The 26,814-nt window shown below is 38.4% G+C and overlaps 1 protein-coding gene across 1 annotated transcript in view; it reads right to left on the reverse strand.

Annotated features, from left to right (window-relative positions):
* Positions 1-300: 300 nt before the first annotated feature.
* Positions 301-26,814, reverse strand: part of ADAMTS5 (ADAM metallopeptidase with thrombospondin type 1 motif 5) — a gene marked incomplete at its 3' end in the record, with an annotated part of 43,834 nt that continues 17,320 nt past the window's right edge. The window contains exons 3-8 of the mRNA XM_079705588.1: positions 19,423-19,590; positions 10,703-10,986; positions 9,151-9,334; positions 8,602-8,777; positions 6,439-6,614; positions 301-868 (exon numbers count right to left, since the gene is read on the reverse strand). Coding sequence (XP_079561714.1) covers positions 301-868; positions 6,439-6,614; positions 8,602-8,777; positions 9,151-9,334; positions 10,703-10,986; positions 19,423-19,590 — 1,556 coding nt within the window. The remainder of the gene's footprint in view (positions 869-6,438; positions 6,615-8,601; positions 8,778-9,150; positions 9,335-10,702; positions 10,987-19,422; positions 19,591-26,814) is intronic.

Below are 26,814 nucleotides of genomic sequence, written 5' to 3' on the forward strand. Positions count from 1 at the left end.
GACTGCTCTGCCATCTTCAAATGTCCCCTGATTCTACATTCATCATTGTTTTTGTATTCTTGTAGGCCCAGGGGGTGTTCAATAACTCCCAAGTTTTTCTATATTCCAAGGTCACCACTGTAATATGAAGCAGTGAGCATCTTTATTTGGTCGCTGAGAGTAGATTCTGCCCATAATCGGACTCCTGTTGACAATGACCCTGAAGTGTGACTTTCCGTGCTTTCGGTTGACCTCGTGTTCACCACGACTGTATCAGTGATGAATCATCCAGTTGTCTCTGCAGAAGACCATAACCACAGGCTAACATTTCTTTAGCAAACATTGCTTAAATGCAGAAGGCCTCTGAGAGAGAAGACATCCTTTAGCTAACTTCCGGTTTCCATCCTGGCACTGCACCGTCCTGGTGTGCCAACCCGTGTCACAGGTTCTAGAACAGGCGAGCCAAGGACCCGTCACCCACTGCAGCTGTGGAGTGGGCGATCCCACTTTATTGCTGCTGTCGCTAGTGACAGAGTTTAATTTTGGAGTGGACTTCTTGGGAACAAAAAAACTGTAACGGACATCTAAGGCTTTAGATGGGTCTGTTGCAAGAATCTGTACGATTAGAATTTCCTTCGTGGCTGAGTAGCCCATCCCATGCAAGAAGTCATCCCTGTGGCTCCAACCACTGTAGTTCATGACTGTACCATTGATGTCAATGATGGTTTCCGAAGTGGAGATCATGTACTTTCCATTGATAAGGTACTCACCGTTTTTCTTCTTCAGGGCTAAGTAGGCAGTGAATCTAGCCTGGTCTTTGGCTTTGAACTGTCGGACTTTTATGTGAGTCGCGCCTTCTGGGATCCTCACAACATCAGTGTAACCCTTGCTGGAAGCAGGAATGTCCACAGGGAGAGAGAGAAAAAGAAAGGGGAGGAAAGAAAGATAAGTAAATGCTTAACAAATGGATAAAAAAATAGAAATTCTCTAAAAGTCTCACCTTATCTTAATATAAAGTTTTAATGTATTAAAAAGATTCATTTAAAATTGCCTTCAAAAATTAATTTTCTTAGAACAAATTAAAATTGCAGACTATCACATTGTATACATTTTTATTATGATGTTCAAAATTAGGATGATGTTAGCAATCTGCTTTGGTTTTAAAAATTTATACTACCTTTAGTTAAAGGTTTACACAAAAATCACACATCCTTTTCAAATCTTATCATCTTTACAAAGCTACTTTAGGCTTCTTCTGGCACAAAATGCACGTAAACACAAACCAGTAAAAATCTACCCTCAATTAATCTCATAGAAGTCTTTCAATGAACGTTCCTCAAGCTTGTTTGCATATTAAGATCATGTGAGGATCTTTAAAAAATTCCAAAGCCTACAAATTTAAATCCCCAGACGCCAGAGCAGTTAAACCCCCATCTTTCAGAATGGGTCATAGGCAGCAGTACTTTTAGAGTTCCTCACACTGTTCCAAGGTGCAGACTAGTTGGGAAACCACGGATTTAATTATTTGTTGGGCTATAGACAGGTTAGAGGTTCTGACTCCATTTCTACTAAATCTCTGGATTTCCTGGGGCAGGACAGAAAATAGAACATAAAATTCTTTAACTGTGTAACCGTAGCTTACCAGAACCATCGAAGGATGAAAAAATCCTTAATGCCTTAGCAAATTTCCCTGAAAGCTTAGGGTCTGCAAAGTGTTATGGTCAATTGAGTGAGGCTTTATGGTGAGTGACATATGAGATAGATCTCTAATGGCCCATCATCTGCTCAGGAAAATGGGCAAAGGCATAAATATCTCTGATACCCATAAGGTTGCAGAAAACACAAGGACAGAAAGGTTAAGTAAGCACCAAGGGACTATACCAGTGATGAGGAGTCATCTTTTGCCCAAATCTTTGCCTCTCTAAGTAATTTCACATTAAGGTCCTCATATGTTTTACTTTCCTAGTTATTTAAATAGAAACAAATACTTTACTTGTGCAGTTTGATGGATGTTTGTGAAATTTAATTATTTACTTCTGAATTCTTACTCAAGTTTAGAGGATACGGGATAACGGATTCATATATGTAAAATCCAAATGTGTTTCCCACTCAAACATTTCCTCTGAATTGGAGAGGAGGCTTATCCCCAGGGAAGGCCCCTTTCTATTGGGCATCTGACCTACCATGACGGCCAGACAGGTGTCAGAGCTTCCTACTGTGTTGAAGAGAGAAGATGCAATGCTGATGATGTTGCTTATCTATTCAATTCGATTCATTAGCTTTTTTTTTTTTTTTTTTTTGGTTGCACCACTTAGCTTGCAGGATCTTAGTTTGCCGACCAGGGATTGAACATGGGCCCTCAGCAGTGAAAGCCCGGAGTCCTAACCACTGGACTTCCAGGGAATTCCCTCATTTGATTCATTATCTTAATTTTTGTAATACATTTGGACTAGATTCTGTCACAGGATTTTTTTTTTGAAGTATCTAATATTAAGAGATGAGATGTTTCTACAATGGCTTCAAACAAAGCCAGGAGAAAACATTCCATCTTACCTAAAAAGTCTATAACGTGGAGATGTATTAAAGTATTTGCACAAGTTCACTCCAGAGCTAATGAGTGGCAGTTCTAGGCCTCTCGACTCACAGTTTATGCTCCTTTTACCACGTCCCCATTGCATGAATCCCTTTCCTCCACCAACTGTACTTCATAACAGTTAAAATAAGTTCTGGTGATGTTCAGAGTTTAAATGATACCAAACAGAGTGTCAAGAAAGCGAAGAATATAGGGTAAGGGAATTTGACAGGAGAGCCTTTTTTTAAATCCTGTTCTTAGAGTCTGACTCATATTCACGAGCATCACTGGGAACTCTCAGCACTGCGCAGGTCTCAAACTGAGCTTCCCTTGCCACTGGGAAGTATGAGGATTCATGCCCTGATTTCTTTTCTTTTCTTTTTTTTAAACATCTTTATTGGAGTATAATTGCTTTACAATGTACTGTTATTTTCTGCTGTATAACAAAGTGAATCAGCTATACATATACATATATCCCCATATCTCTTCCCTCTTGTGTCTCCCTCCCTCCCACCCTCCCTATACCACTCCTCTAGGTGGTCACAAAGCACCGAGCTCATCTCCCTGTGCTATGTGGCTGCTTCCCACTAGCTATGTATTTTACATTTGATAGTGTATATATGTCCACTCTCTCAACTTCGTCCCAGCTTACCCTTCCCCCTCCCTGTGTCCTCAAGTCCATTCTTTACGTCTGCATCTGCGTCTTCATTCCTGTCCTGCCCATAGATTCATCAGAACCACTTTTTTTGTTGTTTTTTCTTTGTTTTTTTTTTTAGAGTCCATATATATGTGTTAGCATACGGTATTTGTTTTTCTCTTTCTGACTTACTTCACTCTGTATGACAGACTCTAGGTCCATCCACTTCACTACAAATATCTCAAGTTATTGTTTCTTTTTATGGCTGAGTAATATTCTGTTGTACATACGTGCCACATCTTCTTTAGTGCCACATCTTCTTTATCCATTCATGTGTCGATGGACACTTAGGTTGCTTCCATGTCCTGGCTATTGTAAATAGTCATGCCCTGATTTCTTGATGTTTTAGTAAAATAGGTTTCCCTTTGTACTCCTTATTCATTTTCTTTGCACCCTTCTTGGTATCATTTACACTTTGGACATTAACCAGCTTCCTTGGCTACCATGAATGAATGCAGGTGTTTTCATATAACTATGAAGTATGAAGTGTGGCTGGCAAGGCAGGGAAATCTTCTTTTCTTCAGGGCTATCTCCCTAGTACAAGAACAGTACCTGCCATGAAGGAATACATGCATTCTTACATACTAAGCATGCTGCCATGGAAGGGACATTCTAGTGGGGTGGGGCTTAGACCCCCAAACAAAATATGTGACGATATCTGTTGATTAAGAGCTGTGAAGAAACATAGTAAGAAGATAGAGGAATGATGAGGATGGGGGAGAGAACCTCCTATTCACTTATGGAAGCCACCACCTTGTTGGGGAGTGGGTAGTGGTGACATTTAACAGACATCTAAGGGAATTCTAGAGGAAGCACTGCTTATTAATTGTTAAAAATTGTTCCAGGCAGAGGAAATAGTGCACATGCTGCCACTTGCCATGTTTGAGGAGTGTTGGGAAGTCCAGTATGTTAGCGCAGAGCAAGGGAAGTGGCCAGTGTAGAAGGGACTCAGAGCAGGGCAGGGACCAAATGTTTTAGCATCTCACAGATTATGAAGAGATCTCGGACAGTGACTCTAAGTGAGAAGGTAGCCATGGGAAGGTTGAGCCCACGAATGCCACCATCTGACTTAGGTGATAAAGTGATGGCTCTCTCTGCTTTGTGAAAAAGAGTCTGTGAGGGGCCAGGGGCCAGAAGACCCATGGGAAGACCATTGGATTGGTCCAGGCAAGAGACAATGACTACCAGATGGCAGTGCTTCTGCTCGTGCGGTAAGGGGTAACCAGATTCTGGACATATGTTGGAAGTAGGACTGAGAGGATGTGCAGATGGATGGATTGTGGGGTGTGAGAGAAAATGAGGTGTGAAAGATGATGCCAAAGTTTGGGTACTAGGCAGGAGAAGGATTGAGTTGCCCTTTACTGACGCTAAGAAAATTGAGGGAGGAGTGAATTAAAATTAGGATCATATTTGTGAAGAGTTTGAACTTAGTGCAGTGTTTTAATATGCATTATCTCATTTGGTCCTCACAGCGACATTCATTTGCAAGGTAATTACTATTATTTCCATTCTACTCTCAAGGATGCTAATTGTAAAGAAGTTGAGTGACTCTTCAAAGATCACATGGCTAGTGAATTACTGAGCCAGAGCATGATTGCAAATATTCCAGCTACAAGATCAATGTTCTCTTTTATCGATCACACTAGGCCAAGATAATTTATATAGGATACTCAAACAGGTCATTTGTACCACATACTATAATCTTGGTCAAAACAATTTGCAAGCAGTTATGTTGCAACCTGCTTGTTGCTATCATGAATGTCTTCCTTCACCTTTTCAGGTGACATCAAATATGCGGATATTTGTTGTAAATATAAAAGCTTAATGCTAAATTTAGCATTATAAAAAGAGGTTTATAAGTTGATGTAGGAAGGATACACAGCATACAGTACATAAGGTAAGGCATTACTTTTTAAAAATAATTTTATTTCTCATTTGGTTCCTGAATTGTTTCCCTTCCTTTTTTTTTGTTTCTTTTTTTCTTTCTTACAAATGGCCTGTGCATCCTATTTTTATGACCTAAGCTATAGCCTCTACTTTGGCGTTTATCAGCCAAGTAAAACTGGGTAAGTCTTAAACTTTCAGAGTCCCAATTCCTTCATTTGTAAAGCAAAACGTTAGACTGGATCATTTCTAAGGAGCCTTGCACCTTTGAAATATATTAAAACACAAGATATAATTAGACTTGCAGGGTTTTTGACTTAGATGGCCCAACACAATTAGATGAATAATTATTATATCACTAACAAATAGGATTAGTAATGCATATTTTAATACAGAATAAATTCTCCAGCCATACATTTTTTTTCATCATATCAAAGGACATTTCTAGTTTTTTACATTACCATGGCATATGATTGTTTTAAGAAATTCTTATTGTTGACTTGGTTTGTATATTCCTCTCCAGTTAAAGACAACAGAGCACATATATCAGGAATACAGGTGAACCTGACTAATACCACTCGGCATAAGAGTGGTCTGGTGAAGAGGAAAAACAATCCTGCATTCCAGCAGACTCTTTAGCTGACTCAGCTATCCTAGCTGATAGTATAATATTTCATGCCAGAAAGTGGTACTTTCTAAACTTACATATATAAAGCAAGAGTGTAATCAAGGACCATAAGAGGAAGCAGGAAATTGACATTATTCATTACAGAGTAGATATAAACCAGGATAATTGTCTCAAAAACAGGCTTGCCATCTACACTACTGCAGATAACTTACATTTTGCATTGAGAAATGTTTTCTCAAGAAAACTACAGCCTAATTAGAATGTATTTGTAAAAAAAAAAACAAAAACAAAAACAAAAACAAAAACGAACAGTAGTTAAGTTGGAAACCAGCCATCCCTTCCTAAATGGTGTTTCAGAAATAACAGATCTGCAAGATATGGCTAAAGTGGAATGTCACAGACCTTTTCTTTGCCCTTTTCACACTCTGCAAAACCTGAACCAACGGCTATTGCAGTTAATCTGCTTGCAGAGGTGACATGGGTTTCCAGTCGGCATGCAGAGCTCATTTCATGTCCTCTCCTTCCCTTCACTTCTCATATTCATAATGTGTAATTAGGTCCTGGTTAGATGTCCTCCCACAGATAGCTTATGATGTAACACGAGACCTCTTTTATCAATTTTGCAAGAGTCTAAAGCTTCGTTCAGATCAGATAAGGGCAATCGTTCTCTCAGGTTACCTTTTTTTATTGAAGGTTCCAATCACCTTTGTGCAGCTGGAGTTGTCTCCTCCACACACTCCACACTTGTCATACTGCAGCTTCGAGCCAATGATGCCGTCACAGCCCGTCCTCACACACTTTCCCCGGACACAGACGGAATTGCTGTATGGCCTGCATTCCGTTCCATCGGTCACCTGAAGAATGAGAAACTCGTTAGCAGTGGGAAATACTTGGACCTGTGTAGGTGGGTTCTTTGATAAAATTGCAAGTTCTAATTTGGGAGTTTTAAGTTGATTGGAATAGATAGTACTTTGGAAACTAAACAACCAATCAAAACAAACAAACAAAAAAACCAAAAACCAAAACCCATAGTCTCCAGGAGTATCCAACTGAAAAATTCTTGACATATTGGCAGAAAGAAGAAGAACTGGGATAGATTAGGGTTATGCCCTTTCACTCTTCTTTATCTCTTGAGCTTAATTCCGAATGTGTTAGGAGACCCGAGGTCCTAGTCTCTATTTCTGTGTGCGTAATACGTTCCCATGGTATAGTCTTGCCTTTTTATTGCTAGAAACAATCTTTCACTTAGTGTGTGAGACTGTCTGTCACTTGTGTGGAGAGCAGAATACGAGCAGGCTCACGAATGCAGACAACCTTTTTGTTTGCACAATTGTTTTTTGTTAATTAATTTTTATAGTTGATTTACAATGTTGTGCTAGTTTCTGCTGTGCACTTAAGTGAATCAGTTATACATAAGCATTATATCCACTCTTTTTTAGATTATTTTCCTATATATGTCATTACAGAATATTAAGTACAGTTCCCTGTGCTCTACTACAAGTTCTTGTTAATTACCTGTTTTATACATAGTAGTGTGTATGTGTCAATCCCAATCCCAATTTATCCCTTCCTTCCTCCCCGCTTGGTAGTTTGTTTTCTATAACCATAAGTTTGGTTTCTATATCTGTGACTCTATTTCTGTCTTGTGCATAATTGTTATTACCGTAACAAAATTGAAAATCTACACTGGACAGTCACAACCTTGTAACAGTTGGAAAGCATTCTCTATTGTGTTGAGACACTGAAGTAGAGACAAATTTGTGTAAAAAAGAAGTCTGGGAAGGTCAGAGAAAAGTACTTACTGGAAGAGACTGAATATTTTTAAAGAAAATAATTGGCATATATTTAATAAGCTAGTTACAAAATACTATGTATATGGACTCAGTGGTTTGTGCATATAAGTATGTATAAGTAACACATATAGTCATACGTGTAAACATACATATTTTGTATTTGTGTATATACAAAACTCTTTCATATAAGTGTGTGAGTATATGAGGGTGTATATGTGTATAAAGTGAGGTAGGGTATTCTTCAACAGGTTAACAGTTCTCTAAATGATTATATTTCCAGGTAATATTTTTGCTTTTATTTCTCTATAATATTTTTAAATGAAAATGTATTATTTTTCAATAAAAAGATAAAACATTTTAAATGTTACATAAATTGGACATTAACTTATTTTTCAATAATATGTCATAAATATCTGAAGACCAGTTACAGAGATGGTTTTAAATATAGCACCTATTTGCAAATTAGATAAATGGTTTTAAACTGCCACATAATGTTGCTTGTGAGAAATGAAACTTCAGTAAGTTAGAAAATGCTCTTCTGTGGAAAACAAGGGATAATTTCACATGCATATATTATAAATGTGTATAACTAGAAGGACATTGATACATTTTAAAGGTACAAGACATTTTAAAGTCTAGGTCAGGGATGATGATCTTGAATCTATCTTCATGAATCGCCAAAGGAATTCTTCAGTAAAAGATGACAGAAAAATAGAAAATTTTCTTGTTTTATAGTCCCCTTTACAAATGTACCTAGGGAATACTATTTTGAAGTTAAGTTTGCAATTCACCTTCTTGACAGAGAGTTACACTTTTTCAAAAATAGCTTTTAAAACATTTACTTGTTCTGTTTACAAAATCCTTTTGATTCATTGTAGCAAGTTTGAAAATATAGAAATTACAGAGGTGAAAATGAAACCTTCCAAAACCTAGCCACCCCCCCGCCCCCAAATAATGACTGTTTACATTTGGTATGTGCAGGCTCCATTCTACCAAATAATTTCCACCAAGGATGCCTACTGTTTCTGGACCGTCTGCATGCAGTTACCTTTGGAGAAAACACTACATAGTAGCCGGTGCCCTTAGCTCTGCAGGTCAGTTTGCACACATCTCCTGGCAGGACGCCTGCATATTTGGGAACCCATTCCACAAATGTTTTGACTCCTTTTGCATCAGACTGATATCCATTTTTGACCTCACACTGCTCATGACGAAAAGATTTACCTAAAAATCAAACATGTCACATTATTACTCTCTCTGTTCTGAAACTTAGATATATTCTCGTTCATTTAAGTACATTTAAGGAGATGATAGATGTTAACTTTTTTTTCCAGAGTCTCTCCACACCAGTGTTGAAGGATTTTTATCTTCAACACAGAGTTGAAAACAACAATTATTTTATTCCTACTCCCTGAACACTCGGTTGTTTATAATAATAATTTAAAAATCACTCATATATTTGTTATTGATTTGCATACTGGTGGAACTGTGCAGTACAACATTGATAGGCTATTTCTCCAGCCTCCACTATTTATTACTGCTAGAATACAAATGACACCCGACATATGATGGTTGCTGACACTTGGGAGCAGCGTACCATTGGCCGGGCAGGGTAGGACACTGCAGGAGCGGTAGATGGCCCTCTTCCCTGTGCAGTAACGGCCATTGTTTCTGGGTGCGGGGTTATTGCAGTGGCGATAGGCAAACTGGACTCCTCCTCCACATGAGCGAGAACACTGGCCCCAGGACCCCCAGGATCCCCAGCTGCCATGGCTCGATGTCTAAAACAGAAAAGAGAAGATATTTTAACTGAAAAGGGAGGAAAACATTCAAAATGTACATTTGGAAATCACTTGCATTGTCACTCGGTGGAAACTTCATCACAGGTACATTTTCACTGAATTTAACATGGTCACAGGTATTAAACACTCTGGAATTACAATGTGATTCCAAATCTTGGCAATCCACCTTTTCTGTCCCCCACCCCCCAACACTAGAGGGTCTGAACACTTCACCCTAAGTACTGAGCACACTGCAAGGGTTGCTCGTGGCTTCTTTATATCTTCTGATACTACTGTGCATTTCTGTTAATAACCACCGAACCACGGTTCACTTTGTGTCCACCCTGATCTTGCATCTTTAAAGAACTGTGTGATGCTAAAGACTTTGTATGATTCCAGGTTGATTATGCTTACATCTTTTCTCACTCTTTAGCACTGAAGTTCTGCAGTCCCTTTGTTGACATCACACATCCCACCTGTGACAGACCCTCTGCCACATGCATAAATGTATCTGACCTGGGCTTGGCTTCATTACACCCGTAGAAAGGAAATGGGACAGATACTGAAGAGCGCTCAATCACATGCACCCACATCACAGGGAATGAAGAGTCCTGTTATGACATCCCCGGTTTATTGCTATGGAAACACGGCAGGCAGCAGGAAGCTGAGAGACTCCAAAAGGAAGATACTAGAAATGCTTTTGCTGAGGGAATTCCTGAAGAGTTTCCTCTGGTTTTGTGTCAAGGTATCTGTGTCAAGGTATCTGAGGATGCTTGCTTGTGTGTTAGTCTTGAAAGGCACAGGCAACATGCCTATGGCAACACTCTTCTAGAGACTTTGACAGTGAAGGTGGCGGTTGCTGACCTGAAGCTGGATTAGGTGCATAGGGAGGCAGGAGGTGTCTCCCTGGAGCAGATGTGGCTACTTTAGTTCTTGAAGTTAGATTAACTTGCCACGAGGGGGAAAGCATGACCATTTTGGAGTTCACCAAGTATGCATGAGGACAAGGTGTCAGCTTTGCTGCTATTTCCTTACCGAATTTAAATAAATGTATTCCAATAACTTTATGAGCAGTTTGAAAGTAAACTCCCAAGAGGTAATTTGGGGCCCTATGCGGGGTCTCAATTAGACAGAATCTGGGCTCTCTACTTATTTCCTACAGGATATAACCTGAGATCTGCATTTTCTCCAGTAATTGACAGCTGGGGATGGCTCTTGCAGGTAAAGGAGGGAGCTGTAAATAGATGCCTCAAGGAAAAATATTTTAACTAGGAAATAGAGCCTTCTGTGGCCAGTCTCCGCAGGTGTCACAGGAAGGTACATCAGACCTTGGGTCTCCAGGTCCTGCATGACAAGAAAATCACTTACTGAATAATATTTTTTCTTGGTCTTGTCCACACACTTGCCCTGCAGGCAGATCCTCCCTTTTCCACATGGTGTCCCTTCCACGGCTGGCAGCTTCTTGGTCAGACACACCATCTGGCCCTGGCGCACCACGGCGCACCAGAGGCGGGCACACACATCCATCCCGGGACACACCGAGTACTCGGGCCCGAAGGTCAGGTTGCACTGCTGGCTGGCATCGTAGGTCTGTCCCGGGAGTTCCTCGGGGCCCAGGATCTGCTTGCGTGGCAGGTCTAGCAAACAGTTACCTAAAAGAATAACCAAGATTGACCACTGTTCTATGTTTCTGTTTCAAACCTTGAAAATTATGGATCTGAAAATGCAAGACTCCAGCTGGTGCTGAAACACGATGCGTCTACAGATCTGTAGTGCGATGCCCTGGGGAGGGGACTCCCTGTGGACAAGGCTGCGTGCCTCTGTGAGCTCACCAGCACCCACTAGGATTTCCCATGGATGATGTGCTCTGGGGTATACATAATGATGTGCAGTGGTTTGATTAAATAAAATTATTTCATAATAATTAGCTGTGAAAATAGTCATTGTGCTGAGGGACTAACAGAAACTGGGATGGACCCAGAGGAAATAAGATAGTGGGTATAATAACAATGACAACAACAGGGCTTCCCTGGTGGTGCAGTGGTTGAGAGTCCGCCTGCTAACGCAGGGGACACGGGTTCGTGTCCCGGTCCGGGAAGATCCCACATGCCGCGGAGTGGCTGGGCCCGTGAGCCATGGCTGCTGAGCCTGCGTGTCCGGAGCCTGTGCTCCGCAACGGGAGAAGCCACAACAGTGAGAGGCCCGTGTACCGCAAACAACAACAACAACAATAATAAATAGGTGTTTACAACTTTGAGAAACAGAGTTTGTCCTTGCACCCTTTCTATATCCCTTTCTCCACTTCCAACTAGCCCATTCTTGCTTCTTCTTCATGCACCCATCCCCCAACCATGTCACCTTTCCATTAATTCCATAAGTAATAAACAAGTGGATGCCTCATTCATTCCTGCACTCACTCAACCAGCATCTGCTTAGCACCTACAATGTTCTAGCAAACATACTAGATACTAGGAATACAGAAAAATGACCCAGATCTGCCCCTAAATGTCTCCCAATAAACTGAAGGAAATAAAGTCTTTCTCTTAGACTGAAAGAATTTAAAAAAAGAGTTTTCAAGCATCACATATCTGGAGCAGTGGGAGAAGAAAAGAAAACATCTTTGATAACTTGGGACTAGGCCCATGTTTTTACTCTTTGCATCCTTTTTCTCCCCTTTGTATCAGTTATTGAACGCAGTTGGTATTTGTTGGGTCTTTGGAGTGTGTTTGTCACAAACCAGTTGGTGCTCTCTGTACATAGTGATGTGGGGATTATAAAGGGATTGGGGGGGGGGCTTCATCAGTAGAAGCTGACATAGACAGTGCAAATTCAGAAGATGAACTGTGCCTCACCTTCCCCAAAAATTTTCCCTAAGAAATCCCTTCCCAGTGAGTTAACTCCTTCAATTCCTCTCTTCATACAGGAGCTTACATATTGCCCATCAGTTCTGGTATTTTTCTGTTTACTTGATTTTAAGATTTACACACTGATTATTAACAATACTAAAAATAATTAATATTTGTTACACACTTAACACTTATCAGTTCTTTTAATGTATTAGCTTATTCAATCTTTACGAGAACTCTGTGAAGCAGATTCTTTCATTGTTTTATTTTGCAGATAAGGAAACTGAGGAATATAAAGATGGATCAGTTACCCAAGGTCCCATAGCTGTTAGGGTTTTATGCTCAGAGGTCCATCCTGCCTCTGCTGAGCATGTGGATAGATTGCTTATTTTATTGCTAAAGGGCAGGCATGTGTAGGGATCCTTTAAATGGTAGCTAATGGTAGAAACAGTTGGTCTAAAGTTTAATTCTGGCAAAACACTAAATGGCTGAGTGTTCTTGGCCAAATTAGTTAACCGCTCCCTAATTTATTTTTAAGATCTGTGAAATGTTTCTCTCCTCCCTGTGACACTGGAAGGGTAAAATTAGCTCACAGAGCTATAAGGGGGGACCAGAAAAATATAAAACAATCATATTGGTACTATCCCCAACATATTTAACAACATTTCAGATGTATTCAAGTCATTCTTTTTATTCAACAAAAGAAAACCATGTTTAAATCCTACTTTCCACTGAGAAATGGAATATCCAGCACATTTTAAGTATACTGCAAATGTTTTTACAACTACACTCAAGTTTCTTCAAAGCGAATACCTTGAAATTTGTCAATCTGTGTTGGAGGCATTATATGAAAATGAATAAAGAGCAAAGTTCCTACTTAACTTCTGAGCCAGAACGTTTGAAGAGGTAAAGCTTCTTAAGGCAAGCCAGAAAAAGCATTAAAAATCAGTATCCAGCCAAAGAGAACTTGGGGAGAAAAACATTAAGTTAAAAGAAAAACATCAACAGCAAGTCAATAGGAAGGAATGATAGTAAAACCTCACTAAGCTTTGTTTAGAAGATAAAGTGAGATGAGGCCCTTTGGAACTCCGGGAAAAGCATTATCTTCCTTGCTACATAAAAAAGAGCCTGTGTAAACCAGGGAATGCTTAGCAGATTGCTGATGGTAGAAGACTGTTAACAGATCTCTGAAGCAAGAATGCTTTCCAGTTCTCCAAAAGTGCTGTTTGAAGAAACTTTTTTTTTTTTTACTGAAAAGCACAGACTGTAAGACTGGGTAACTAAATATTAGCTGGGAAGTCTTTAACATGTGTGGGTGCATGTGGCATGGGTCGACCTCGTTTCTCCCAAGCTGAAATAACTCAGCACCTCTCCATGGATATGCGGTCACTGATATCTTTTCTACCTCCCTGATGATGTATGATGTGTGAAAAGAAACGTACAATGCAATTTGGAATCAGCTTATGACAAAGGAGGCTCCAAGATGTGGCCTCTTTTTATGAAGCTCAATACCAAAGTATAAGTTTTAAAAATGTATAACATATTTACTTGGCTATTAAAAAAAAAGAGATATCTTAGCTCTATGGTTTTCCCTTAGAGGTCATTTGGAGATGAACTTTTCTTGCTTAAAATAAAATGATTTATTCAGCTTTGCTATTCATTTATTACTTTAATGCTCTCAACATTAGGATTTGTTGCTGCATTAGTTTCTGCTAACAGTGAAATCTACAGTCTATCCATTTCATCTATATGTTGAATTATGTCCTTTGGCAATAAAATAGGTACAGACAGTGCTACCAAAGGGCAGACTTGTGCCAAGGGACAACCATAAAAAAATCAATATAAAGCCTGATTTCGAATCTCACGATATGAAATATTTAAGATTTGAGTAATAGCGGATCAGATATACACTTTTCATCTAAAAATATGTACAATTTGGGGGAGGGGTGAGAGAGGAAATTGATCAGTCTTTTAGTATCTTTTATACTGACCTCTAAAAGTGTCCAATCTATTGTTGACTTTTCCTAATCTGTTTTACTTTTATTCTCAACCATATCTTCACATATTTTAAAATTTATCTTAGCCTGAAATCCTAGCTGGGCTTTGCTGCTGACATTTTGTCTGTTTATTCTGTTCCACAAAATTGCCAAGTTCTTTTTCCTTTTCTCTCCTTTTTCTCTCCCTCCCTCCTTTCCTTCCTTCCTTCCTTTTGTTTTAACATTCTGCATATATAGATGAAGAAAGACAATGGAAATGTGTGCACATCACACGTTTGGTTTCACCATCCATGTTAAGTTAAATGCTAAGTTAACTGTTAGGTTATAAGTAAAGTAGCAAATTTTAAAAGTAAGAGCCAGTGATGTGAGATAGACAAGTAAAGGAAAGAAAGTGGTAGTCTCTCCATGGCCACAAAGTACACTTGGGGTGATGGAAGGTATGCCATGCCTCCAGGAAATGGAGCAGAAAAATCTTTGGTTTTTTATATCTGACTTCTAGCACTGTTTGTCTTTCATATTAATGATTAATGAAACTTATCAGATGAAGGTTGGTTGTTCTTTATTCTTCTCATTTCCCCTCCCCGCCCCATTTCTAGCACTGTAGTTATTTCTGTCTTCTCTTCCTTTTTAATACACACACATTGAAAATAAGAACTGGCCCAAACAGGGAATCCCCTGGTGGTCCAGTGGTTAGGATTCTGCAATTCCACTGCCGGGGGCCGGGTTCGATCCCTGGTCAGGGAACTAAGATCCCGCAAGCTGCATGGCATGGCAAAAAAAAAGAAAAAAAAGAAAAAGAAAAAGAACTGGTCCAAATATCCTTGGCCTAGGAAAAATCTTAATATTCTTAATGAAACTCATTCAAAGAAAGCTCACAACATTGCAAAGTTTCTACTTTTATCATTATCTCCCTGGTCTTGCAACTCTCTTCTGAGGTCTTTATTTGCATGTTTAAAAGAGTCACTGATGCATTATGGGTTCAGTAACGAATAAACTAACTTGGGCAATGACAAAGGCACAGACAGTGGTTGCTGACCAAAGTAATTCAAGGGATCTGTTTGTGGTACACTGTTTAGCAGATATCATGCCAAGGAAATTCGATTAAAAATTCTCTGTGTTGAAGCATAGCTTTTTAAACATATGGGTCACTGTGGACTTAAAGTACATGTTTTACTCACAGACCATGTTAAAGAACATATTTATTGTGAAAATAAAGAGACTACCATCATGGGCCTCGAATTTTATGAGTAGGGCCTTAAAAACTGAATGTTAAGATCTTATTACTAGCTTCACTGTCTACACTTAACAAAGGATTCAGAGAATTGGTTTTCTAATACCATTGTCTCTCCAAAGTTCTGTGTTCAGTAAGTGGCTGTAAACTTAGCTCTTTAAATATGAATTTTTCAAAGCTGTCTATAGATTTTCCTTAGCAACCTGTGTCTTGGATGTTCTTGAGCTGTGTCTGCTTAGGCATTGGTCCTTCTTATCACCTGGCACTGTGAACTGAGGGATCCAGCAGACAGGGCTATTGTTTTTGGCTTCATGGTTATTAAGCATTTGAGAAAAGAAATTTAATAACCTGTTTTTGCTGAACAGTTTCTCTGCCAGTGCTTACCTTTATTTTTGAGGATCATATTCCTAGCCAGCTTGCCTAGAGCTAACTTGTATAAACACTGCAGGAAGTCTACAAGTATCTTGGCCAGGCTGGGTTGGAGGAGGTAGTCTCCATAAGACATGGCTTCTTCCTTTCTGAATCACAAATCTGCAGGCCCAGTTATTTTAGAGTATGCACACTGACTTTTCAACCATAACCTAATTGCTGCATATTTCTTTTTGGAACTAAATTGGGAAACACTCAATATTAGGAAATTTGAATTTGGCAGTGGTAGAGTGCTACACGTCTGGCTACTTATGGCTAATAATTTTAAAAACAAATGAAATGATTCAAATTTAATTGTACTCTAAGACATCATTTCTCCAGCATTGCTGGAGGTGGGAACAAGACAGATAAGCTATTACATAAATGGGTTCTCTAGGTAAAGTAGTCTTTAGACACCACCTAAAAATTGTATCAATTTTGTGAGACTATCTACCTAAAAACACCAATAGCTTTGCTGCCTTTTATATGAGTGTCCTAATTTAACCTTCCTAAATAACAGAAAATCACTTCTTTTCTGAGTATCAATTATTGTATCCTAATGAAATCTTGAGGGATTTCAGCAGGATACAATAATGGGGTAAGAGGGTTTCTGACCTTCTGGAACATGGTGCCAGACCACTGGGCTTTTACTGTTTCAGGGCTACATTTTACAGCTCTTCTGGTTTCTCTCTTATTGTCAAATGATTTTACTTCTTTCTCTCAGCTTACCTGTCTTGCATGCCCTATGCACCCAAATGACTATTTTATTTTTTTTGCTCTAAATAGTTATTGGCCTAGAAAATTAGAACAGAAATATAGTAGAACTATTTCTACTACATATGAATGAATGGGCTCTGCTTGCAAATGTGAGTAGCTTCCTATGAGTAAATTGAAAAGGTTTGATGATATGATATCAGCTTAGTCTTCTAACAAAGATGTATGTTTGTTTGCTTTTTTGTTTGTTTTTCCATCGTCTTGGGCTTTGACTGTCCCCTTGGTTCTCTCCTAAGCTCTGGAGTTGAAATGTCAGAACTGCCACCATCTGAAAATCCTGTTGATTAGTTCCTATTGTCATACTTTGGCTTTAACTGACTTAAGTCAGTTTTTGGTTGCAATCTAAACGTTATTAAATTATTTAAATTCAAGTGTAAATGACAGAGAGTCATAGAGTATTGTACAGAGAGTATTGTAGCTTCAGTTCTGCATCTGTTTTGAAATGAATATAATTGAACTTTGCCACTGTGTCACAGCTACAGTGCCTTTCTTAGATTCTCATCATTCTGAAATTACTTTACTCACTATAGGCTACTGATAGCATTGAAGTTTTTGGTGGGATGGGGGCAGTTAAAACACAAGACTGCTTAATCAACACATTCAAAAGTCAGAGAGCATAGGCGTGATGAAATGAATGAATGAATGAATATATTATGACAAGTTCCTGTCCAACAAATGTTGGTAACTGAATTTAGTTATTTATTTAACATATAAATGGGGAATTCAGATGTGATTTCCTCAGTGCAAATGAATAAGATCTATTTCTAGCAAAAGTATGGTTTTGGCTGTTATCTACCATGAGATCCTTTGGAGAAGACACAGAAAGATGTTTAAAATTTGTTGTAAAATTTTAAAAAATCTGAGTGTAGATTCTTTTAAATACAGAATTAATGTTTAAAAAATGAAAACAATACTGGGAGCATCTTTACTGCATGGAAAGTAAAATCATGAATTCCACAAACATGAAATAAATGAATCATTCCAGAAATATGGCAATAGGAACAAAATTCTGCACAGCATTGTAATTAGCTGACCTAATACTTACACAGGGAAAAAAAAAGTTGGTCCCATTTTAGCCATAAGTATTTGCTGCCTTAGCAACTAAATCTGTTCATTTAGTGATTCAAAGTTTAGCTCAACCTTTTGGAATGAGTAATGTGTGATTTTGAAATGAAATATTAATGTTATTCCATTTTTAGGAAACTTGAAAAAAAAAACAGTAAAAGTAATATTAAGAGTGGAAAGAGTGGAAACTAAGATTCCACCCAAAAGGAACGTTATTAGATATGGACTTGATCAATGTAGGTAGGAAGATAATTAGGTAAGCATTCACTCCAGGACTCTATCAGCATTTAATCAGCATTTTAAACTGGGCTAACTAAACAGAAAATTACCACTTTATTATTGGTCTAGGAAATACCTAATACATTGATTCTTGATATTGTTTCTGAATCGTCAAGATATTAGGCCATGCTTTCAACAAACAAAGAACAGTTATTTTGTATTAAGGGAAATTTTAAAGCAAGATGGGTGTGGATTGTTTTCAGGAATAGGAAATGTAAGTAGCTGAGAGTAGCTAAAGCATTACCAGTTCACCATTAACATAACAAAAATGAGGTTATGAACATTTTGGCTACAAGATAGCAAAGAACTGTGTAGTGGAATTTCTTTTTGTCTGAAAAGAACTGAATTTATTAATTGTTGTTTAATTATGTAGCCAAAGCTCAAGATGGCCAACTCACTAACAAATTACAAAAATTTCAAGCCATAAACTTTGTGGAACAAGGAAAAACAGTTATTACAGATTCTGTTTATCTAACTTTGAACCATACATCATGAGATAAATTTGTGAACAATTATCATGATCAAGAATTTCTGTCACATTCACTTCAACCACCAGTTTTAGAAAGAGACATGTTTTAAGAGAGAGAAAAAAAAAAAAAAAGGAATGAGAAGATGTCCACTTCTGTAATATGAGAAACTTGAACTCTGTGGCCTCTGAAGATCTCTTCCAGCTCTACCTCATCTCTTCTCCTGTGTTTCTAATATTTTAAGGTAACAAGGAATGCTAGGAAATTAGCAACAGCTTGTTTCAAAGAGTACTTAAGGGTCAGAATTTATTATTTCTAAAACTGTGACTTCCTTAGTATTTTTATATAATTTACAGCACTAATCCTAGATTTACAGAACTTAATAAAATGTGCTGTGCTCTTGAACTGTACTTAGGGGATAAAGCCAAGGATTTTCTTTTGAAGTTCTTAAACTGTTTTCTCACCATTCAGATTGATTTTTCTATTCCTGTTCTGCAGTTTTCACTCTACTTTCAGGAAAACAGGCTGCCAGGATGAAACCAAATTTTTAGTGAATGCAAATCTAAAGAGTTTCCATTCTTGGTTTTATGTCACCATAAAGAGAATCTGACAGAACTGTCACCTACATTTTAACCACACCCCTATAATAAGAATGTAACAAATAATTCTGAGAGTCATATTAATAGCAGGGAAACAAGATTATCTGCCAGTGTTCTCACAGTAAGCTAGTGGTGAAAGAGGGAATAAAAACCAGTCTTTCAGGGCACTGGCTAGGCATTCTGTGTGGTCTCCCACATTGCTTCTCTTTGAACTTTGCAATTCAAAAGCAAAAATACCATAGCTATAATGCCACCGAAGGACGTTGGCATTACACACCAACAGACAGTCCCCTTGTTCCTTTTTCTGACACTTTCTAAGCAACCACTGTCTTAGAGGGTAAGGTGAACATCACGAGGATATAATGAAGTACAACTTGCAATAATTTCAAGTTTTGTTTCTGAGCCTATGGAACTATACATACCATGGCCATCATCCAGGAATTCTGTGATGGTGGCTGAGGTGCATTTGGACCAGGGCTTGGATGCATCAATGCTGGTTAGGATGGAAGACATTAAGCGCTTATCTTCTGTGGAACCGAAATTTTCTTCACAGAATTTGGAATCGTCATGGGAGAGGCCAAGTAGATGTCCTAAGGGACAGAACAAATGAAGTGCAAATAATGAGTTATTTTTGCATTTCTACTTTTCCGTGGCAATTATACTAGCACTTGACTTTTTTCCTCCCAATTATATATGAGTTTATTTTAACTGCCTTTTCACACAGAGACTGGACCCCCAGGTAAATTAAAGCTGCATGTAGTCAGAATGGTCACTTCTGGTGAATATTTAGAGGAAAACTGAAAAATTACATTAGGGTAGATGTTCCTATAATCCATCTGGATCACACATGCTCAAGGATATGTAGAAACAGGGCTTATTTAGAATCTAGAATTGCAAGGCAACTGTGGGATTATGTCATAGCCCTCACTACATATTATTTTGAATGCCTGTCTAATTTTCCATCTTCTCTGACGAACCATAAGCCACAGGAGATCAGAGAGCATCTCCCGGCCTACCCCTGACATCCACTTTTGAAAAATATTCTGTATTTAACTCAATGTTCTGCAAGTTACAAACACTTAATAGATGGTATTTGAATGCCAGTGACTTCTATGTTCTTGGTCAAGTAAATAGGTAGCCATAAAAGAGATGACTAGAGGAGAAAAAAAAAAAAAGATTTCAAGTAAATTTGTGTTTCCATGCATATGTAAGCTTGTTTCACTTCCATTTCTTTTAGTTATTTAGTGAGTTGTGAATGTATACTAGTCCCACAAGTAAGTGATATATTTTGAAGATATACCCACTTACACTTAAGAAATGTCTAAAGCACCAAGATGCCCATTACAGGGTGTTAGCGCTTGGAGAGAAAACAAATACTGAGAAGGTAAGTGATTGTCCAAAGCTACTCAGGTGGTGTTTGTGCTTACGTCTCCCAAACACGCTCTGTGCAATCCCACACTGCTGTTCCCATTCTATCAAGCTAGGTATTATTTCACAGAGTACATACCCCATTCTTATAATCTGACTAAATTTTTTTGATTACATAAGATTAATTTTCACATAGTCTAAAGGTATAATGCATTCTCCAATAAATTTAAAATATTGTTGAAAAAAATCCAGGACAACAGTTTGGAGAGACTCTAAAAAGGTAGACAAGTCATCCTAGTAGTGTTTTCTGCAAAGCTTTATAGAATCATACACAAACCACCAAAAAAGAATGTGGAAAATACCACAGAAAAGTGATTACTGCATTCTCCTTGGGTTCCTGAATGCCAATGGCAGGAACTTTGTCCATTCCGCCAAGAAAAAGTCCAGTGAGCAACAGTAAAACCCAACAGAGATGAAATTTTTTATGCCAAATTCCAACTACTGTTGGCCAACTTGTTAAATCACTAACACCTCATTACAAAATTGTCCACTGAGCAGCTGGTTGATGTTGTGGTTGAAGTTAAGTGGCCAGGGCTCGGTAACCTTCTAAGGCTCCACATTTTGATGCTATTTATGCAGTTATCTACTTCAGTAGCATTTACTAGGCTAGTCAGTTCTCTGTGGGAAACCCTTTCACCACCACTCACTTTCTATTTGGTCAGCAACATAAACGCACATCATAGTCTGTAAAGTATCTTCCAAGTAACATGCAAAAGAAGTCTGCAAGCAGCTCGTCCAATTTTTGGGTGGTATGTTGAGTTTTTCACCACACTCACAGAAGAATAGAACCTTTCATTCATGTCCTACTCAAAACTGCTAGAAGTTACTTAGTACATCAAACACTGTTGAGAATGTAGAATGCTTATCAGCTAACACTGTGGCATTAGTGTGGAAGCTTCATACTTGAGTCTTTTTCTCCCCTGGCATAGAAGAGAAAGGGAAAGTGGCCTAAGGAAACCTCTATAATATGAATCCAGGTTTTGTACTTTAAAAACTGTGATCTTTGCACTCGATTTCATAAGATATTTATATTTATTTAATGGAGTAATAGTCTTTTCCTCCAAATGTATCTAAATAAATAGCACTTTTTATATGCCTTTGTATTACTGCATCAAGAGAGAGTCCCTTCATTTGGAGGCTAAATTTTAGATTTCTGATTTAAATACAAGCCAGGTGGTAAACACCAAATTTGCTTTGAGGGACCTGGGAGAGTACCTCCATTTTTTCTTTTATACAGAATGGTGAAGCCTATAAAGTGAAATATCAATCATCTAAGCAAAGCAATTTATTTTAAGATATTCTGGTCTCTTTTAATGAATCTTTTGGCATGCTCTCTGGCCCCTAAATTGCTAATTTATCAATGTAATTTACTTGTTGCTGAAGATACATATAAGAAATGCTTAGATGGCCATCAGAAAAGATTGCCATTCTGGGCATGAACACATCTCAGTTCCACTTTAGCAAGAGCTGAAACGAGATGTGAATTTTTTAAGATCTCCAAGAGTCAGTCAGAAAGGGACTGCTTGAGGGTCAGTTGAGAGAGACAGACTCCTTGGAGGGAGGATGAATGTTCTGTTTTCCATGAAGAAAGCTTGTCAGCTGGCTGGGAGAGGCATGCTCTCCCAAGGACAATGAGAGTCATGGGCAATGTGAAGAATGTTTAGGCACCCAAAGAAACATGCAGCCAGTGCCACAGGAGCTGGAACCAAGACACAGCAAGAGAGACCCATGTGATTTCCCTTCAGAAGCTGAAGAGGAATTGAAATGGAAGAACAATGTAAGGGATGTCTGGAAGCTCTTCTGGAGAGACGTGACAGGCATACTAAAGGCTGTGAGTGGCCAAAGAAATGGCATTTTCAAATGTGATTCCCCCAATCATTAAGCTAGGACACCTAATGTCAGTCTGAAATCTGCCAATATCTTTGAACCCTGAAATGACAAGATACATATAAAAGCATATGCTATTTTCAAGGGACACTTACATTAGAGATCACAAACTATGATATTCAAAGCTTATTAACAGAGAAAAATCTGGAATCTAGGAAATTTCAAATGTAATGTCACAGCTGACAACAACACATTTTAAGGAAATGCTGTGAAGAGCTTAATCAGCATTTATCACGATGTCACTGATTGCCTAGGAGTGACTTTTCCAGTGAGAGACTGTTCCTAAGCATCTGTTTCTTAATGAACGTGATGTTTTTATTTTTACTTAATTTTCCAGCTAAGATTATTGAGGTGCAGGAAGGTCTTGCCAGGGGTTGACCACAGAAATGTTTAAAGATTAGAGATTAAGGATTTCTCCCACAAGCAGCCTTGGGCAGGATTAGTGCAGCTGAGATTTAAACCCATGCACCCCAGAGAATAAAACAATGTTGGAGAAAATATTGACAACTCCTAAAATAACATATTGTTTTTTAATCAAAATGTATTTATGATGAGTTTTTAGAGCAATGCAGACCAGAGTTAGTTGAAGGGTGAGGTCTTGGAGGAGTCAGGGCGATGGGTTACAGAAAGCCACAGAGAAAGGCAATTCTTTCCCTTGAAAGACAGAGGAGATACTTCTTTCTCTAGTCCAGGTATAGGAAAAGAGTGAGGAGGATTCAAGGCAATTTGGAAGGGTAAAGGAAGAGATCTGAGGAAGTTGAACCAAGCTACCTTAGTAAAATAGGATGTGAAAAATCCTAGTGAGAGGACAGGGCTGATATGGATTAAGGACCACAAGTCAAGGTCTGGGTTTAAAGCATTGGACCCAAAGACTCGCTGCAAGGAAGCATTAGCATTTGCATTTGGAACGATTTGTAATCAGTAGACGTGCAAAAGATTGAAGAGTGGTTTGTTGGCCTTAATGAAGTTAGGCAATCTTATTTACAATACTATCTTTCTTAGTGAATCTTTAATTCTTGACTCCTGTTATTGGAAGCCACTTTCCACCTAAAATCCCGACAGAGTTAAGGACCAAACACAGTTATATAGTGCGTGAGTTTGTTAATGGCATTTGTATTCACAGACTAAATTTTTTTTAAAAGTATTACAGAAGTCAGAATAAAATTTACAGAGTAATGCAGAGGTCCAATTCAGTATTTTTCCAAGAGATGCAGCCTCCAGAACTGTGTCTTGCTGTTTGAAATCATTAGTAAAACTCAAGGTGTAAATTAAATGGGCTTCTGTATAAAATACTGACCTATTCTTTTTTTTTTTTTAACATCTTTATTGGAGTATAATTGCTTTACAATGGTGTGCTAGTTTCTGCTTTATAACAAAGTGAATCAGCTATACATATACACATATATTAATAGATATTAAATCATGTCATAAATACAGCAGTCCTGCTGAGTGCCCATCACACAAAATAACCTCAGGAAGGAGTTTATTTGAATTATGCTAAGGAAATGAGTTTCATGGTAAATTATATTAAAGCAAAGTCTGTAGGGTAAGAGTCTGAGTTATAGTGTTAGTTCAGAAATGGCAAACAATTAGTCACCTGATAATTTTTCTAGGACAGTAATAGTCTTTTAAAATTGGTAAATGGGTGATATTTCATTAAATAAATTTCATCTTGGACATTCACAATGTAGATTTAAAAAGCATCTTGTCTCCTTAAATTCACAAGTGAATCTGGTATTCTAAAATCTGACATAACAGACACCCGGGTAAAGACACATTACTTTAAAGGAAAATGTTGGTTCAGCTTCTTATTCAACTCAGTTATTACCGTATAACTAGGGATGACTTATAACATTAACCTCAGGAGGGAAATTGGGTTGTTTTTCTAAACTTTGCTCTGTAAATTAAACAGAATTTCAAGCTCTTGTCTCCTGACCCCAAACTGACCAATAGACAAGCGGACACAGCACTACATCTTTAAAAAATGTCATAAGAAACTCTGTCATGTGTTTACTTAAGAAAGCACTTCTCAGATGAAGCATCTGTTTCTTAATGATGTGATGTTTTTATTTTTACTTAATTTTCCAGCTAAGATTATTGAGGTGCAGGAAGGTCTTGCCAGGGGTTGAAAAGAGAGTCAAAAGCTCACATGAGATCAGAATCTAGACTCCTTGGTGAAGGAAACCAGGAGCTCCAATAATTGGATCCTACATGTCTATTCAAATGCAAATCCTTATGTAGTGGTGATAAAACTCTTAAAACTTCCATTTCAAAACATTAAACATAAACGCTAAGTGTTATATCAATGATGTAATTTAGAAGGAAGAAAGCAAATTTTTTTCACCTTATAAATAGCTGTGCCAATAACCTTTTGAATCAAATTCAGGATTATCTCCTTCGAAAGGAACACTAGCAAGCCATTATAGGATAGTGTCCAAATCTTGGGCTCTAGAGCCAGATGAACTGGGTTCAAATTTTCCTCGAGCAGTATACTGGTTGTTGGCCTTAGACTGGTTTAGAAACTTCTCTGTGTATCAGCGTCCCCTCTTGGGTGACTCATTAATAGTACGTACCTCATGGGATTTTGTGAGGTTTAAAGGATATGAAAGATGCAAAGGGCTTAGAATACGTGCTTGAAAAATATAAATACCCAGTGATTGTTAGTTAACTTCATTGTTCTCACTAATATCTTAGTTTTGTTATAACTTTACTTATGGATATTCTAGTCTTTGGTAGTTTTTGATAAATTTTGATATTACTTGACCCTCCTGATTTGTGAAAGAAGGCAAAATTTTCTATTCATAAGAGGAAAAATCACTCATTAAGTGTGCGATATATTTATTTTATGACACCTTCAACTTGTTGGCTTTCCACACACATGACAGACAATCTACAGGCCTCCCCTAGAGAAATACGAATTGGGATTTGATCTAAAAACAAACCAACTGATACTAAACGCTAAATCTTTCAATGCTGCCTCCGGACATGGAGCAAAGACCTATTCCCACCTTTCATCTGGGGGCCAAGAAAGACACATTGTGGCATTGCTCCAAACCAGACAGAAAAAAAACGCTCAGTTAATGTTGATTAAAGCTATGGGTTTGAGGGTAAATACCAAGTTTAAACCTAGCTTCCTTTTACCTCACATCTCACAGCCAGTCCTGACATCTGATTCTGTGCACTTGGCTTTGGTGTATGGTGTTTCCAGGGCCTCTGCAGCTTTTCAAAACATGGCCTCGTTTAATCTAATCATCGGTGGGAACAGAGTCACATGCGTATCAACATAACCAGAGAACCGCAGAGAATCACTCCAACTGCAGCAAAACATATGCGACCATACTGTTGTGTCTCGACCACTTCCTCAGCCTCCAGCTGAATATTTGGCCCTGATACTTTGCCTGATTTTAGCTTAGGAAGCATTTTGGAGACTTTCATGGTGGAGAGATTCACTTAGCACATTTTATAATTAACTACTCTAAGGTTAAGCTTCGGTCTGTTTGCAAATTATGGATTTCATTAGTCTAAATAAAATCAGATTGCTCCCCCTAGCCCATTAGAAGCTGGGCTAACATCAGTAAAATTATTATGTTGGAGAACCATGTGTGCAGCAGGTGAAATCTTTATTATTGAAAGCTGATAATAAAAGTTTGACAAGTTAAAAATATAAACTCCAAATGTAAACTTACATTCACGTGAAACTTGCTACAGTTCACATTTGGATTGTAAAAATTCTTACCTCCACCCAAGGTCCAGGAATGGGGACTGAGTTCTTGATAGTTTAAAACAACTTTCTTAAACGTCCTAACAATTTACTCAGTGTTGACGTGCCCCTCACATAGCAAGATGGCAGGCAATTTGTTACTGTCTAGGCAGAGGCTAGACGCATCAAACTCTATTTTAGAGAAGCCTGTATTGACATCAGTTGACTAGGCATCTCCAGAATCTAGCTCTTTTTTTGGAAAGAACTAGCAGGAAAAGAGAAGTGTTCCCATTTACACGTGGCACATGAAGAGTCACTTTTCAGATCTGTTCATTTAAGTCACTTCATTATGACTTTAACATCATGGACAGAAAAGGTACAAGACAAGGACTTCAGGCTTGCCTCTGTTTATTGACATTTTACATAATTCTCAATGTAGGGGCATTTTTTGATGAAGGGAGTAAAAGAACAAAAAACTTTTTATTCAACTATAATGGCTTTGTATTTTAAACCACTATGTACAGAAAGAGGAAGCAGTGAGTGGGACATTCCATGTGAAATGCAATTTAAATTGGTTAATAAAAGTATTAATCAGGGGCTTCCCTGGTGGCACAGTGGTTGAGAGTCCGCCTGCCGATGCAGGGGACACGGGTTCGCGCCCCGGTCCAGGAAGATCCCACATGCCGCGGAGCGACTAGGCCCGTGAGCCATGGCCGCTGAGCCAGTGCTTCCGGAGCCTGTGCTCCACAACGGGAGAGGCCACAGCAGTGACAGGCCCACGTACCGCAAAAAAAAAAAA

The sequence above is a fragment of the Hyperoodon ampullatus genome, assembly GCF_949752795.1.
Source record: "Hyperoodon ampullatus genome assembly, chromosome: 5".
Lineage (NCBI taxonomy): Eukaryota > Metazoa > Chordata > Mammalia > Artiodactyla > Ziphiidae > Hyperoodon > Hyperoodon ampullatus.